Here is a 16,631-nt window from a genome sequence, read left to right as displayed (position 1 = left end):
CACCCAAACTCTTTGGGTGGCAGTATGACCACTTCTGATGAAAGCCGAAAGGAAGTCAGGCGTGCGAAAGAGGGCCTACTAGGGCCTAAAACCAAGATCCGAATTGGAGCATGGAACGTCCGAACCATGTTTGAGACAACCAAGACAGCACAAGTCCTCAGTGAGATGAAAAGGTACCACCTAGACATCCTGGGGATAAATGAGACTCACTGGACCGGCTCTGGTCGTCAAGTCCTGCATGATGGGTCTGTCATCCTCCATTCTGGCCACGAGAACAACCACACACATGGTGTAGCCATCTTAATCTCCAAGGAGAAGGCCAAAACCTTGCTGGAGTGGGAACCAGGAAGGGAAGAGGATGTATGGACCAGATCTTTGCTCTGCGTAACATCATAGAGCAGTGCTTGGAATGGAACACACCCCTCTACATCAACTTCGTGGACTTCAGGAAGGCCTTCAACAGTGTCCACCGAAACACCCTCTGGAAGATACTGCACTCCTATGGAATACCATCAAAGATCATCTCAATCATAAAAACATTCTATGAACATTTTGAGTGTAGTGTCATCATGGGAAATGACCTCTCCGAGTGGTTTTCCGTGCAGTCCGGAGTGAGACATTCTATGAACATTTTGAGTGTAGTGTCATCATGGGAAATGACCTCTCTGAGTGGTTTTCCGTGCAGTCCGGAGTGAGACAGGGGTGCATCATCTCCCCTATCCTCTTCCTCTGAGGAACCACTTGAGTTTGTGGAAGATTTCACCTATCTGGGCAGTCTCATCAGTAAGGACAGCGGGGCATCAAAAGACATCAAAGCAAGGCTGGGAAAGGCTCAGGGCGCCTTCTCCCAACTCCGTCCCATCTGGAGATCAAAACAATACACCTTAAAACAAAGATGCTCCTATACAACAGCAATGTAAAGTCTGTTCTTCTGTACGGTTCAGAGAACTGGCGAGTTGTCAAAACAGACATAAGGAGAATGGAAGTGTTCCATAATGGATGCCTCCGATGAATATGCCAGATCTTTTGGCCTAATAAGATCTCCAACAATGACCTTTACAAAAAAACGGGAAGCCGGAGCATCACCAAGGAGATTACACACAGACGCCTGAGACAGCTAGGACATTTATTGAGGATGGAGCAGGACCGCATCACAAAAGTCGCCTTAAGATGGACACCACCAGGCAAAAGAAAACCTGGGAGGCCAAAAACCACCTGGCGCAGAACTGTGACACAAGAGCTGGAACAGATGAACCTGTCATGGGGAGAGGCCCAACATGCTGCCAGGGACCGAATGCAATGGAGAGTGCTCATTGAAGCCTTATGTCCCATAGGGGACGAAGAGGAGTAAGTAAGTAAGTACAGCTGCTTGCTGCTTGCTGCTGATGCTGTACTGAACTCCTATAAATAACAGAATATCGAGTGGAACTTTTCAAAACCTGAGGCGTACCCCTGGTGTTTGTGTGCGCGTGTGTGAATAAGATAAGCAGGTTAAAGTTGTTCGTCGAAAATACTAAAGGCGGGAACTCCACCGCCCAGATAAAGTGAAATGTATTCTTTATTTCCAGTTTGTTGTTTTGTTGAACTTCATGGATCATCCATTGGTCACCAACTATTACATTAGCTTCACTGTACTGCAATCAAACTCAAAGCTGTATTGTGTTTGTTGCATAGCAACTGTATTAGTCTCAGAGAAAACATACAGCAGAATCACAAACGGTCAGACTAACCGCTTATCCACTAATAAATATGAATATAACAATAAATGTGTGAATTAACCCTTGATGTGAAACAGTTTCCTAATCCAAATATATCCAGTTAACAGGCTCTGCTGTGATGGTCTTAGACCACTAAAGTACAAAGAAGTATCCAAATATGGTTACAATGAATCAATGCAGAGTCTGCCGTTTCAGGGTAATGAGATCATTCAGCTATCTGCCTTACGAATGAAGTTTTAGAGATTAGTTGTTTAAATTATATAATTGAGTAAATGATTGATTGATTAAGGTTGAATATAATATAATAATAAATATAAATTACCAATATTCAAACTAAAGAGAGAAAAATTGCTCAGCTCACCTTCCTCTCATATTTATCTCATATGGCACCTGATAAAAATAATGATACAACCTATAAAGCTGAACTCATGCAAGATAGTTATGACCCACAAATTCCCTAATGTCATGGTAAGTTGTGGATCCACTACACAATTTCCCTATCATTTAATAAATCCCTAAACTGGATAGCATGAACAACATTGCTTTGCTTATGCCTGGGAGTTTGGTCTTTGGGTGGACCAAGTTCTGCCTCTAGGTGTTGGATAGTTTGAAGTGACCTGTAGTTTACCTCATCGCAGCTACAACAACAGCAATAAAGAACAACAAACTTTCTGACACAGCAGCAGAACAACTAAGGCTCAATGTATCTGCTTTCCTATCTAATGCTAAGGGTCCCCCTTCCAACCATACTGTGCAGGAACAGAGAGCCCTGGCATGCTTACAAAAAATCGAGATCACCATTTTGCTCGTGGATAAAGGAAGATGCATAGTTTCTGAACACAGCGGAATACCATTGCAAGATGGCCAGTCTTCTCAGCAACACAGACACTTATGAAGCTCTTAAAAAGGATCCTACTAGCAAAAAAGGGTCATTGATCATCTGACCCATCTTCAGCAGCATCAATTCAGTCACATACTCCAAGCGTTATACAAGCTCAAGTCCATTTACCATGTACTCTGTTGTCACCTCACTTTTCACATTCATCCCAACCAAGGAAGCTGTCGATGTCGTCAGAAAAAGGACACCACCCTATCACACAGGACTACTCTCTCACTGGACCACATGAATGTCATACTGGACCTCTGCTTGAAAACCACTTACTTTCAGGCTTCTACAGACAGAAACATGGCTGTGCCATGGGCTCACCAATATCTCCTATATAGCCAATTTCTACAAAAAGATGTAGAAAACAAGGCATTAGTTTAGATATGTGGACAACACCTGGGTCAAAATTTGTCTGGGTAGGGGCACCAGTAGCATAGTGGTTAGTGCGTGCAACCCAAGCTGGTGGCCCGAGTTTGAATCAGACCCAGGGCTCCTTTCCTGCATGTCATTTCCCACTCTCTCTCGATTTCCTACTCCATCAACTGCCTCATTTCTACAATAAAGGCGCAAAAAGCTGTAGCCTATATGAAGGTGAAGCTTTTACAGTACACCTCAACAGAGTAGATGACATCAGCTTTACCAGAGAGGATGTCAAAGGAAACATCTTGTCCTTCTTGTACAGTGAGGTGTGCATTGAAGAGGACAGGAGCCTCAACATTGACATTTACAGGAAACCTACCTGCACAGACTGGTATTTACTTTTTGAGTCCCCCCATTCACTACAACATAAACAAGGTGTCATCAGAACCCTACATCACAGGGTTATGAGTGTGCCTTCAAGGGCAAAAGGAAGAGAAAGCAACATAAACACTTAAGTGATGCACTGAAGACATATAGTTACCCGAACTGGGTCTTTGTCAAGCCTTCCAAGAAACACTGCACTAACAAGGAAGAGGGGAACAAAATATCACAGCACTGTTGTTCCATACTTGTCTTGTCTATCTAAGAAACTCAAGAGGATGTTTCACAGACATAACATCTCGGTCCACTGAAAACCCTCCAACAACTTGAGGCAGAAGTTGGTCCACCATGTTGTTTATGCTATCCAGTGCACAAATAATACAATACTACTGCACAAACACATGGCATACAATAGGCAAGCCAGATCTTCAGGACAGGATTCTGCTGTCCACCTGCATCTGACGGACCAATTACAAGGTGCACATTTTGGCCAGGGAGAATGTTTGAAGGGTTGTTAAGCAAGCCATCTAGGTTAATGTTGGAAAACCATCACTTAACAGAGGTGGCTGTCTGAGACACGATCTATCATCGTCCTACAATGCTCGATAAAATTCTCCTTCAAAACAACTGAAGTCCCGGTCCCACCCTGAAATGTTTGACTCATAGGAATCACAGACTACCAGAGGTGTTAAAGACTCATGGCAAAACTAGGTCAACGACAGTTTCCAGTCTTAAGCGCTCGCATCTAGCGCAACAGGCCATTATTAAATGTTGTTATAAGTTGAACATGGGCATTTTCCCCTATTCAATACAAGAGATAGGAGCATCCAGTACTTCTGTAAAAATGCCCTCCTGAACCATAAAATGTAAATATTAATAGACGAAGCCTGAGTGATGTCAGCCATCTGTTACTGCAGGGGGTTTGGGGGCTCCGTAGAGTCATCAGCGGTTGCCACCATGCTGGAAATCCTGCCTAGCTTTCAGTCAACCTAACAATAGGCTAAAAGCAGGATATGAGGGTTTTTTTAAGCCACCTGACAAACTGTTATATCGGGCCGACCTGTCAGTCAGGTCCGCTGAAACTTCTGTCTTCACTGGAAGTGCAACACCTTAAATGTTAGTAATGGTTGAACTTTGTCCTAACTTTGAAATTCCATTAGATTAGGTTATGTTTTAACTAACGAACGTGTAGCTGGTACAACATGGTGCTGGTCTTTTAACCATAACAAATGGTCTAGAACATTAATCTGCTGTATGCGGGCAACATAAAAGCTTCTCAGATCCATATTCACAGAGCTTCACATTTACAAAACCAAATTTGCAGCTAATCTGGGAAACATAGGCAATTGCGTATATGGTGCAAGTGCACTAGGGCCCGTGTGGTAGGAGGGCCTGTGAATAAAGCAGTCCCCCTCTATACCAGGTTGTTATATGACTCGATGAATGTCACTATTTAAACTGGTTGTCAAAGATACATTTGTGTGATCATGTGATGTTGCTAGCTGAGGCCAAAATCTGAGGCGAGCACAGTGCACATCTCCGAGTCGACCGAGCAATTCAAAATGCTTTTCAAACACAAAAGCGGAAGTCGAAAAGAACAGGAGGAGAGGGTAGCAAAACTCCGTAAATTAGACTCTTTTGGTTTCACAAACAGTCGCCAGCCCACAGTTGACCGCCCCTTGCCCCTTCCTAGCAGCAATGCAGCAGTTCGGCCCATGCTTCAACAGCCATGCAGCAGGTTACGTAAGGGGGATAGAAACTATAACGTAAGCCCTAAATAATCATAACATTGGGCTAGATATACATTTCACATATAGCCTAATGGTGTCTGTGTGTGTGTGTTCACTGTAACTAGCGTGCACTAGGGCCCGTCAAAATAGCTTGCACTGGGGCCTGTCGTGACTACCTTACCCCACTGAACACAGGGCTTGATTACAGTTTGCAGTGGCTGATACAGTTTCACTTGTGAATGAAACATTATCTTGGGGGCTCTTTTTATTTGGAATGATGTTCCTCTTTCTCTGTTATGAAAGATGACAATTTAAATTTCATATTCTGTATAATGTTCCCTCTATAGTGGATACAACTACTTGCTGGCATTGTAAAGTATCCACTTACAGAAAATGAGACCAGCCAACAAATATGCACAAGCACTCATACTCTATGACTTAGAGAGCAACATCAACAACATGTGAGCAAATGCCACTTTCTGTTTGATCACAGAGTTTCAGCAATGCACAGCAGGGAGGCAGAGTTCATTGCAAGCATGCAGCCCAACCAGAGGACCAAGATTTAAGTCCCTGTGTCAGCCCAGCTCCACTGAACTCTTTAAACTGCACAATGGAAAAACTCATATCCCAGTCATTAGAAAATAACAAGCTCTAGAGGTGCTTGAGAGACTCTGGCCTCTGACTTTTCTGTCAAAAGCAGTAAGTGAGGACAATTTCTCAACAGAAAAAAAATCTCCTGCTGAAGATATCAAACAAGGCAAGTACTAGAACTCAATATTTATGAGCACTGAACAACAAGAATTCCAAGTACGAAGTCCAAAAAACTATGAAGTAAAATATTCAACAAATATCTAAAATTATAGTATTTCTTCAAATGACAAATAATCCCAAATATGTTATAGCTAATCAGAAAAATTCTACCGCCAACCTCTGGTCGCCAAAAAACTAAAGTTCCTCGAGTGTCCACTTGAGGTCGGCTCCAAAAGTCCCGGAAGTCCCATACACACCCCATATTAAAATGTAAATTTTGGCAGCAGAAATGTGTACAGGCTAATACAAAAAACATTTTTGGTCCGAAAAGTTCATGTCTTTATCGGCATACACTGTAGGGGGGTTATAGCTCCCTGATTTTATGAAAGACATGAGTTATGCCCAATTAGGTGCATGACTGAACTGACTGAAAGCAGACTGGAGGCTTAAGGCCCACCTACGCTCCAACTCTTTGCCTGTTCTAAAGCTGACTGAATATCTGATCAGCACTTCCAATATGGCAACTGCCATGGGGGAGCTACCAAAACAGCCCTTCAGAAACCATTGGGTGACTTAACTGAGACTTTGTCCATGTTTATATTCAGTCCATGGTTTTAACTTGCTGGCCTTTGAAAAGATGCCCAATTTTATCCATAATTCCCGTCCTGCACTTGTTTCACAGTAACATAAATCTGGAGTAAAAATCATCAGTCAGTGTTGATTGGATGACTGACCACTGTTTTATTAAATAGGTCACAAGCCAGAAACCATCATGCTGTTTAATGTTCCTGAGGCTAATCACAAACACTTCTTCAGCAGAGGGACTGTCCTGTCACAGTAGTTGAATTTTCCATCACAAATGTAATCCCAGAGGCTCTCTTCCTGTTTATGTTGAGCTACCTCCAGCTATGACTGTAGCTGGATAACTGTGCACCATATGGTAGAGGGTTTAGAGTTTGTACAGGAAACAGGCATGCAGTTAAAGTGATATCATATGACAGAATAATCATAGCTATGGATTTATCTTTACTTATTATTCAACTTACACTGGTGCCAGAGACTTAAAGCATTCAGAAGGGATTACAGTGTTTCAATACACTTCTAATTGTGATAAATGCCACATTAGCAAATTATTCTGACCAAGTAATGTATATGGGCAGACTCTGGTCAATGTGCTTGAATGAAATTCAGTAAAGTGTGAACACAAGCTAACACGATCACAAAATGACAGAGCCAATCGTGTGACAAACAAAATGTCACAAACGCCCTGTGAAACGTTGAGCTCTGTTGCAAGGCTTTATGGTGTAGCACCAACTGTCACATGTAGGATACAGTTTACACTTTCTCTGAGCAGTGAATGTGATCATTGGCCACATGGCCTCTCTCTGACCTCTCACAACATGTTATCCACCTTCCTTTCAATTTCTCCTGTTATTTCTCTGAAGTGAAATGTACCTACAAGCGTTTTTTTTTTTTTTAAATTCGGGCTTTGTATGCCTTTATTACAGAAACAGAATAGTGGATAGAATCAGAAATCAGGGAGATAGAGAGGAGGGAAGGACATGTGGGAAAGAAGCCAAAGAAAGAATTCATACCTGGGCCACCTGCTTCAAGGGCATTAGCCTCTGTGTATGGGGTGCATAACCAATTATTACTAGGCCATCAGAGTAGTAATTAGTAAGCATTTTGATGTATTTTTCAAACTCCCTGTCCACTCTGAAAATAAATAATTATTTGATAACTTATGGCTGCCTCAGGCCTGCGAAAAACTATCCAAACATGAGTGGAGTCTTCCGCAAGCTAGCTATCATGCTAATCTCACAAGAATGTATGAGAAAGTTATGATTAAAAAATTCACTTAGCCCCTCTCCCAAGCGCTTTCTTGGGACTCATCTTGTGGAGACAGAGCATGTTCATGTTTCAGGGGTTTCAAATTATCACAGTTAGATACTTTCAAATTTAAGCTAGCTCTTGCTGCCTCTTGGTAGATGGAAATATGTGGCTTTATACAACAGTTTAATTTCAAACAGACAAGTCAGATACGATTCTGTTTGGAATTTATGAACTGTGCAAATCCTATTATTAAATATGATTGTAGGCTAATTCTGACAATTTGGGATTGTTGGTGAACTTTGGAAACATGGGTATTCTGCTGTTTAAAGTGGGCTTTTATTAAGAATAGCCTATAAGAATCATGCACAGTTTAATATTCCAAATAAGATCTGCAAACCTAATATAACATGGAAATACAATTATAAAACAGCCATAAAACACAATGGCGGCACAATGTTTCATTGATTCTTTTTAAAGGAGGCGTATTGTCGACATAGCTTTAATGTGGCCTAACCTGTAAGCATTGTCATTGTATGAGACTAAATGTTCTGTATGGCACACTGTCTATAATCAATAGGCCTATTCAATACCCATTGAAGCCTATTTGTTCCATTTACTTGTCCGCCTTTCTTTCAATCACTAACAGAGTGTAAACTCAATGGCCAATTTTGGTAATCCCACACCTATCAGCTGTTTAATCACCTGCACAGATTTAATGCAAAAGACACTCAGTTACAGCCTACAGTGTGTGGGATAGGTTATTTGTAATTCAATATTTTAATTAGGCCACTTACTCATTTGCATTTCTCTTGCATATAGCCTACTTTGACTATATGAAATAGCCTACACAAAATAGGTCAGTTTTTAAGGTGTGTTCGCGGGAATGTTATGGGCAACATTCCATTTCAAATGTGCATTCACTTTTCCTCATCAATGGAGCTGCTCGTGCTACAGGACACCACCTGTATGGACGAAGCCTTGTTTTGTTCAAATTCGTTGAATTTGCCAATCACCAGTGAATTTGGCGTTATTAAAATCAGCTGTGAGTCTTGCCTTACCCTTTCTTGCACGTTTCGGCTCCTAGTTGCTCATTCTTACCCAGGGAATGAAGACAGTCTCGTTGAGTCACATCTGTTCGGTTCCGTTAGAGCGGCTTCCCAGCGTTTATATCCCCGGCATCAAGTTAAAGGGACTATACCTGCGAGATGAAGGATGAGCTCCGAGTCCGACACACATCAACACAGCTGGACCCCTCTTGTGTCTTGTTGCCCTCTTTGACTCATTAACTGGAGGGGGCAACTAATTATCGACGTGTTTGTATACGAAGATTCAAGATTTTTCACCACGAAGCGCTAAAATAATGCGAGACTTTCGGTAAAAGACGAATTCCTTCTTCTGTTTTCTGACAATGGTGAGACGAGCGAGGAATGAGGCATGATTGCTGCGCGCGTTCTCGACAGCACAGGCTCGTTCGCGAGTCAGACGCTCCGTGGCCGTGGGAGTGAACCGCAATAAGAAATAATTCATGGAAAAAAGGTCGGCATTGAGACTGAGGGAGAATGGCTCCTGTATGTTTCACAGTTGCTTTCGATTAAAACATGTAATGTTGAAACTTCAGAATGAAAATGAGAGTAGCCTACTTAAATTGGAGGTCTAATTTGATGGAGCTGATGAATTGACATAGCCTCTACTGGAGACTTCAATATAATGAACGTTAAAATAGGCCTATGTCTGTAAATGCCAATTGCAGTTGGATAGCCTACGTCTTTTATTTTCACCGGATTTGATGTGCAATCATTTATATAGGCCTATATTTTTTTTATCACACTTACATTTTTAATCTTTACTGCACTGACCCTCTCAAAACCACTGCTTCAAGATTTATTTTCATGTTATTCGTGCTTCTCTTAATCGGCCCTTTTCATTGACATTATACGACTTGTTATGCAAGACTCCTTCCCTGGATGATTCTGTAAGAGCAGCTTTCCTCCCTCGGGGCTTACATTGTACAGAGTGAGAAAACTAATAGGCCTCACATAAGAGGAGAGATGCAGAGGTCCCTCGTGCCTTGATTTTTGCCACTATAAGGGTTATTTTCATTTTCATTTGTTTGGTGGATGGTCTTATAAGCAGTGCATGCTCTCCCAGCTTCCCATTCATTAAATAGATACACACACCACACCTGGGAGCTACCCCATGCAGTACACCACACAGCTGTGCTGTTCAGTACTGAAGTGCATTATAAGAAAAGCTCTTCTAAATGCAGAGGCCTAGTAGGAAATTTCCTCTGAGCCTCACAGCTGATCATGTTAATACTTTCCTTTAGCTACAGCTGCTGACTATAGTATTTTCTTCTTATTCAAATCTGAGAGACTGCTAAGGACAAAGAGATTTGCCCAGTTTGCCTATAATTGTGAATTCTAATCAGGTCCAGATGTTTTATGATTCACATCAGAACTACAACCACACACAACAATCTTTCCCAGACTTTAAATATTTTGCACGTGCAACTGTAGAAAAATGTTGTGAACTTTAACCAAGCAGTTACCGCTGCTGCAACTTAACACCTTTTTATTTCATTTCATAAGGGCCCTGTCTTACCCTGTTACACAGGCTACCTTCATTTCTGTAAGGATATGTTCAAATTCAAAGGTACAGCAGAAGCTGAGGAGAGACCCTTTTGATGTAACAGAACCTTTTAAGATGCAGGCAAGATGAAGAAAAGAAGTTGAAAGCGTGTGCAGCCAATAGATGTGTGCGAGAGAAAGAACACAAGAAAGAGAGGGAAAACGAGTACAAAGTTTCCCCTGATGAAGGATTTCCATTTTTTTTAGTAACTTAAAGCAAGACACAATTTGATTCACAAAAGTGTCCAAACCAGCCTTAAAATGCCCTGGAGTTTTTCATTTGTGCGCTAATTGGCCCTAATCTACATTTATATCAGAGCTTTTAAGATGTCCATTATTAAGCCTCCAGCGTGAAGTTAGAACGGATTGCAAATAGGTCAGAGGGTGCATAAATTAGCCATGGAGTTAAAGATTTACAATGGTCATCAAGCAATTCTGTGCTACTAAATAATGGGCTTGCAGTAGGTACATTAAACAGAACTCATTCTAGATCAGGCTGCCTGAAGGAAATGAAAATACTGCTTTACCAAAGTTTCTTTCTTGGGTGAAATGGCACATACATGACATCAGTTTATGGGTGCAGCCCTTTATCGATACATTTTTCGTTGTTGTAATTAAGACATACAGGTCCATCATTAAAACTAAGCCAGATGGTTTGGGTTTACTAAAAGAATGTCACTGTCCATCTCCAGCCTCTCCTATGTGATGGTAGGTGACCTGGAAGTAAAAAGCAGCAGAAGGCATTCCCGCCCACTGGCTCCGCTGGCAAAGGGCTGCCCCCACTCTTTCTGTCAGCTCCACCATCACACATCACGTAACACATACACACACAAGACATAGAAGCTATTTAATAGTTAACACTGTTTTTTAATGTCCTGCTGATGTGTCCTCTTATGATCTACTTTTGCCACCTCTCCTTGTGGAGGTTGTGTGCCTCACAGTAAGAGGCAGCTTAATTCAGTAGTAGGTACTCCAAGTGAGGTCCCCTGTGACTGAGAGAAAGGGAGGTTCCAGGCTAGACAAAGTGCAGCCCATCACCTACTCCTCTGCAAGGGAAGCCCTGCTGGCTCCCGGCCCAGATAACAGAGGAGGACTAAATGTAGGACTCATCCCTCAGCTCTGTGAAGGTCTTCCATGATGCACAAAAAAAAGCATTTACCAAAAAAAGGAAAACATTGACTTGCTTAACCTTTCTGTTTTAGGCCCACACCCTTAGAGCATCTGCAACTTCTGCAGGCAATGCACAACAGGAGCACTGCCTCACACAGATATTGACAGACTTATTTTCACGAGTGACCTTGAAGTATAACATTCACATGGTTCTGGTTTCTGTGTATCGTATCATGTATGGAAATAAAGCTCTCGCTGTCAGAAAATGACTGACAACGGAGACCAGGAAAAAAATGCAAAGCGATAATGAAAGATGAGACTTTCCTTAACACCTTGCTTCATAGTTTATCCTTCGTTCAGAGACCTTAATGGTTTTTCTCCTGCACCAGAGGATCATTCATCTTCTAAGTCGTCAAATCTGTCTCTCTACAATGAGATACCACAGTGAGAGGGCTGCTAGTCCTCTAATTTAGATGCGAACACATGAGAGGAAATATGAGATAAACTTTTTTATTTTCTTCTTTGCATTATGCACTGATGGGAAAAAACAGTTTGGCACACAGCTTCCTCTAGTGACATATTGTTAAGCATATTTTCAATTAAGTCCTGCTCATGGTGGCAGGAACAACAGTTATTCACAGGTAAGAGTTGAATAATGGCTTTTTTAAACACATAGGTATTTTTCTTGCTTTCTGAAAGAGAAAATTCTATTTCTAATGATGTCATCTCTTCCTTTTCAAGTCTGTTATTTCACATAAGTAACCATGGTTACCATATTGCATCTCTACGTATAGAAGCCAGCTGCTACCAGCTGAAATGGCTTGAGACAGTAATGAACATTGTTGAAGTGAAGAGAAATCCTTTATGTTTTAAATGTTTTCAGAACATGGACAATCAGGCATGTTTTTTCAGATGATGTATGTTAGGGTCAAATTTCCCTCAAGTATTAATTTCCATGTGATCCTGTATCCCTATATCATGTTTTCCCTCCTCTGCCTCCCTGTGCTTTCCTTCCCCCACAAGCTGCCATGACTTCCAGGGGTTAAAAATAGACACACACACAAACCCCTGGTGCAGCTTGAGCTTCATTTTATTCTCATGGAAGAAATGAAAAGAACACTTGGAGGGAAACAGGGGAAACAATGATAACCTCCAATCTACAGGGATAATAAATCTGTTTCAGTTTGTGCAAGAACACAGTAGAGGGGCGAAGGTCCAAACTAAATCTTTCTGTTCCTGTAATGCTTTCACTTGCTTTTCATCTTTTAATTTCACTTTGGTCTGGATCAAATGGATCTCTATTGAGAATCTCAATAACCAAATGTAAAACCCATCCTGCTAAATATTTGAACAGGAGTTTTTATGGAAGGTAAATAAAAGTCAGTCCAGACATGTTCATATGGATATTGATTTCATGCTGGATACAGCTGCCCTCCATTTATCTTTCTGATCATTTTTGTGCATGCGTGCATAAACCTAGGATGTATGCAAAGAGAGAGATACCCATCAATACACATTCCTTTCTAGATCTTTCTCCAATGAGTCCTCACATCTCATTTGGAGACAAAGGGAGCGAGATGGTGGGAAAAAGGGGGAGAAAGAGTGACAAATAGATGAGTGAATGAGAGGAGGAAAACAGTGACATTGCAAGAGATTGGAGATGGATGAGAACATGACAGTAAGCAGGGGAGGGAGAACAGGCAGCGGCAGAGGGAACGCTGGAGACAGAGTGTGGCAGACAGGAAGAGGAGGAGGAGAGCAGTGAGGGGGGGAGGGTGGGCGTGGGAGAGATACAAGTTGAGTCAAAACCCCCCTGAGCTCCCCTGATTTCTCTGTGAAAGACACAGTGCAGAAAAGATGGATAGCGTGTGCCCTCTCAGCCAAGACAAGCCCAAGACAATGACATCATCATCAAACTAGCAAGGACACAAGACGAGAGCCCCAGACTCACACTTTTAATTGTTTTTTATTCATTAATATTCACTCACTTATTCATAACTTTGTTGCGCTCAACCTTACACTTGGCATTGACACTTATCATAAAGTCTTCATATTTAAAAATATTCATAAAACAAGAAAGAAATGTCACTTGCACTGACGGTGTTATTCTTAGATATATATAATATTAGAAATCTCCCAAAAATAAAATACGTACTCTTACTTTGAAATACATATTCAGATAAATGTAGACACTTTGGTGTGTTCTTCAAATAAGTTATTGTCATAGGTTAAGGTTTGAATGGAGGCTACAATTACTTAAAAAGGTATTTTTAAATGGGGTTGTATACTGTATGTGTAGGTTGGGTTATACTGTTGGTGCAGGGGTTTCACTTTGGTTAGCAGCAGAAGCTATTTGGCGCTCCTTCTCTGCCAGCCTCTTAGCTTTTCTCTGGAGGTAACGCGCTTTACCCTCCTCTTCACGTCTCTGCTCCTCCTCTCCGTCAAGCTGAAGAACCAGAAAAACAGAAAAAAAGATTTGTTTTGAGACACCTTCATCATTTACACATACTGTGCACTGGAATTTCCTCTCCGCTGTTATGATATTAAGTCTGGGTATGAAGCTCTGATCTAATTTATCAGTCTGTGCTCTTGTCACTGCCATTCGTGTTCTTGATGAAATACAGAATGAATCACTGAATCTTGGAGAGGCTCAGCATTATATGCATCCAGAATATGCACTGGAATGGATTCAATTAACATCAGACAAATCTTTCCAGAATGTGCAAGACATTTGCAGGACCATGTTCTATAAGCATTTCAAATTCTTGAAACTGTATTCTTCTCAAAGGTTTGTGAACGACCCTTAGCGCTGCCAACAATTTTTTTTTTAAATCAAAAACTGGCAGCAAAGCTTAAAGATTGCATTGTCATTCTGTCTGTGAGTCCAGTTCTTTTGTCATGAAATATCCCTTTATCAAGACAACTGCTTGCCAGATTGCATGAAACTTAAAGAGAATATAACAATTATGTAACTTAGAGCATTATGTATATGATTTGTGATTGATGATGTTTGCTGGCCATTCAGCCTACACCACAAACTGTTCAATTCTCTCTTTTCTAATATTTTGGTAAGCCATAAGGTAAGTATTCACATCTCTGACCAGACTGTATCCTTGTGTTATCAGCTGTATAATTGCACTTAAAACCATAATCATCCTTTTCCAAAGCATAGTGTTCGGCATGACTTCAATCAGCTGCTGCCTTTCATGTATAAAATATATTGCCATTTTGGGTTCTCTCTCGCTTTCTTTTTTTATCTGCACAGCAATTCCAGCTTGTGAAGAATAAATCTTCGCCTTCACTTATCTCAGTTTGGTAGCTGATTCGTGGGCGGAGGCTCTTGCTAGCCTGCACTGTTTAATTAGACTGCCTGGCAACCTCGTGACTCAAACAACAATACCACAACCAGCAACAGTGTCAACACTTACTTTTATGGTGCTGCTGTTAGCTCTCCCACTCCCTTTTCTGCTCACTGTTCAGGGGAACAGAGGAGTGCGTGCGTGTGTGTGTGTGTGTGTGTGTGTGTGTGTGTGTGTGTGTGTGTGTGAGAGAGAGAGCATATTCATATATGTTCTTTGCAGCTAACATATAGCATGCAGGTGAATTCTAACTTTGAAGGCAATTTTCAGGTTGAAGCCCTGTCTGTGCACACACCAGGTGGTCGGCAGATTAGAGAGCACCTGTCACTCAGCAGAGCACCCTTGGTGCAAAGCTAACAGATGGTGCTTTAACTTTATGGAGAGAGAGAGAGAGAGAGAGAGAGAGAGTTGGAACAGATTAAATAAAAATTTCATGCGAGGGACAAGCCCAAAGGTCACGGCTCAAATGTGATGAGAAAATGAAACTATTGACATTGAACCACAAACACAACACCGGGGAGAATCTTCAGTTTAGTTTAGGTTCAGGAGTGTAAAGTTGTAGTATTGGTATTGGTATCATGTATTATCACTTTTGAGTTGCTAACTTTCTGCATAATCGACTGCCTTTATACTGTCATGGAGTTCAGACAAGCATATAAGGCTATATTAATTAACATTACCAATTGGAGTAAGAGCACAATTATGTACAGGGAATTGGTTATTAAAGAAGTATATAAATAAACCCCGCCAAGGTGATTTAGGAACCTGACACCAAATAGAGCTTTATTAATCACCCAACTCGGCTGCAGTGCATACCAAAGACATCTATCCTGAAGGGATACAGCCCTGCAACCACTGCAAAAAAAAAAGTGATTTTGAAGAAACAAAGACTCATTTTGAGTGGTAGATTAGTAAAAAAAAAAAAAAAAAAAATTACGTTATTAAGTTAAACATAAAACTGGTTGTGTGCGTTTCTCCAGAGTAAATACATACAGCTATTTTGATGTAAGGCATTACAAAGAAAGATAATTATATATTTACGAAGCGTTATATAAAAAGCTGCTGGAGTGAAAAAAAAAAAAAGACATCTTCCTGTGCTAGCTTTTGAGTGCATGTGCAACATTGATTCAAAGCTCATAGGTCAAATATGTTCATAAATGTAAAAAAAAAAAAAAAGGGAAGCAAATAAGTGCAATCACAGCGCCTATGTCAATAAAAAGATGAAACCCAAATATACTGTACAGGTAAACAAATGCATAGTCAGCATTTTTCTTTTAATGGAAGGATATCTTTGAAGCTAGTTCAGGGAGTAGTCAACTCACGCTTCACTGTTTACGCACATGACATTTTTCATTGTTCATAATCCCCTGACAGCCTATAAATTTGGCATTGTTTTAAAGCTGCAAAAATGTGCTCAATTCTCCATCTCTTCTGTCAATACCAATACCGCCCTACACCAGCACTGTGCTCATTCTTTCAGCCACACCACCCCAGCATCCACCTGCAGGCCAACGCTTGGGGGTTTAAGATGCTTCCACATGAGTACTTGCATTTCTGGATGTAAAACATATCTGCAGGGAGTGATGAGTTCAGAGACTATACACATATTCTATCTATATTTTGCCACAGAAACAAATGTGATTTCTCCCTCTCTCTCTGCCACTGAGGCCCATGAGGTCTAAACAATTATTTAATTTCACTTCTGAAACCATAGGAGTTACAATCTTCAGCTTGAGATGTTTTTTAATGAGCAAGCTAATTAAAGGGAACTGTACGCCTGACTACAGCTAATGAAGACTGACAATTAATAACAGGAATGCAACAGTTTCTGTTCAAGGCAGAGGATGTCTGCAGGAGAAAATCGGACTCTGACTTAT

General features: G+C 41.1%; 2 protein-coding genes across 7 annotated transcripts in view; both read right to left on the bottom strand.

Annotated features, from left to right (window-relative positions):
• Positions 1-9,122, bottom strand: part of LOC109993171 (probable G-protein coupled receptor 153) — a 39,869-nt gene extending 30,747 nt beyond the window's left edge. For 2 of the 3 annotated variants that reach the window (XM_065961401.1, XM_020646012.3), the window contains exon 1: positions 8,757-9,122. The gene's annotated coding sequence lies outside the window, so the exon portion shown is untranslated. Of the gene's footprint in view, positions 1-8,716 lie in introns of all 3 variants that reach the window. The other variant, XM_020646013.3, reaches the window with a different exon arrangement.
• Positions 9,123-13,342: 4,220 nt separating this feature from the next.
• acot7 (acyl-CoA thioesterase 7) overlaps positions 13,343-16,631 on the bottom strand; it is a 52,728-nt gene continuing 49,439 nt past the window's right edge. For all 4 annotated transcript variants that reach the window (XM_065961398.1, XM_065961399.1, XM_065961396.1 and 1 more), the window contains one exon: positions 13,343-13,841. In XM_065961398.1, the coding sequence (XP_065817470.1) occupies positions 13,701-13,841 (141 nt within the window). In that variant the 3' untranslated portion in view covers positions 13,343-13,700. The remainder of the gene's footprint in view (positions 13,842-16,631) is intronic.

The sequence above is a fragment of the Labrus bergylta genome, chromosome 12, assembly GCF_963930695.1.
Source record: "Labrus bergylta chromosome 12, fLabBer1.1, whole genome shotgun sequence".
Taxonomy (NCBI): Eukaryota; Metazoa; Chordata; class Actinopteri; order Labriformes; family Labridae; genus Labrus; species Labrus bergylta.
The sequence above is the reverse complement of the archived record's forward strand: the minus strand, read 5'-3'. Positions and strand labels throughout refer to the sequence as shown.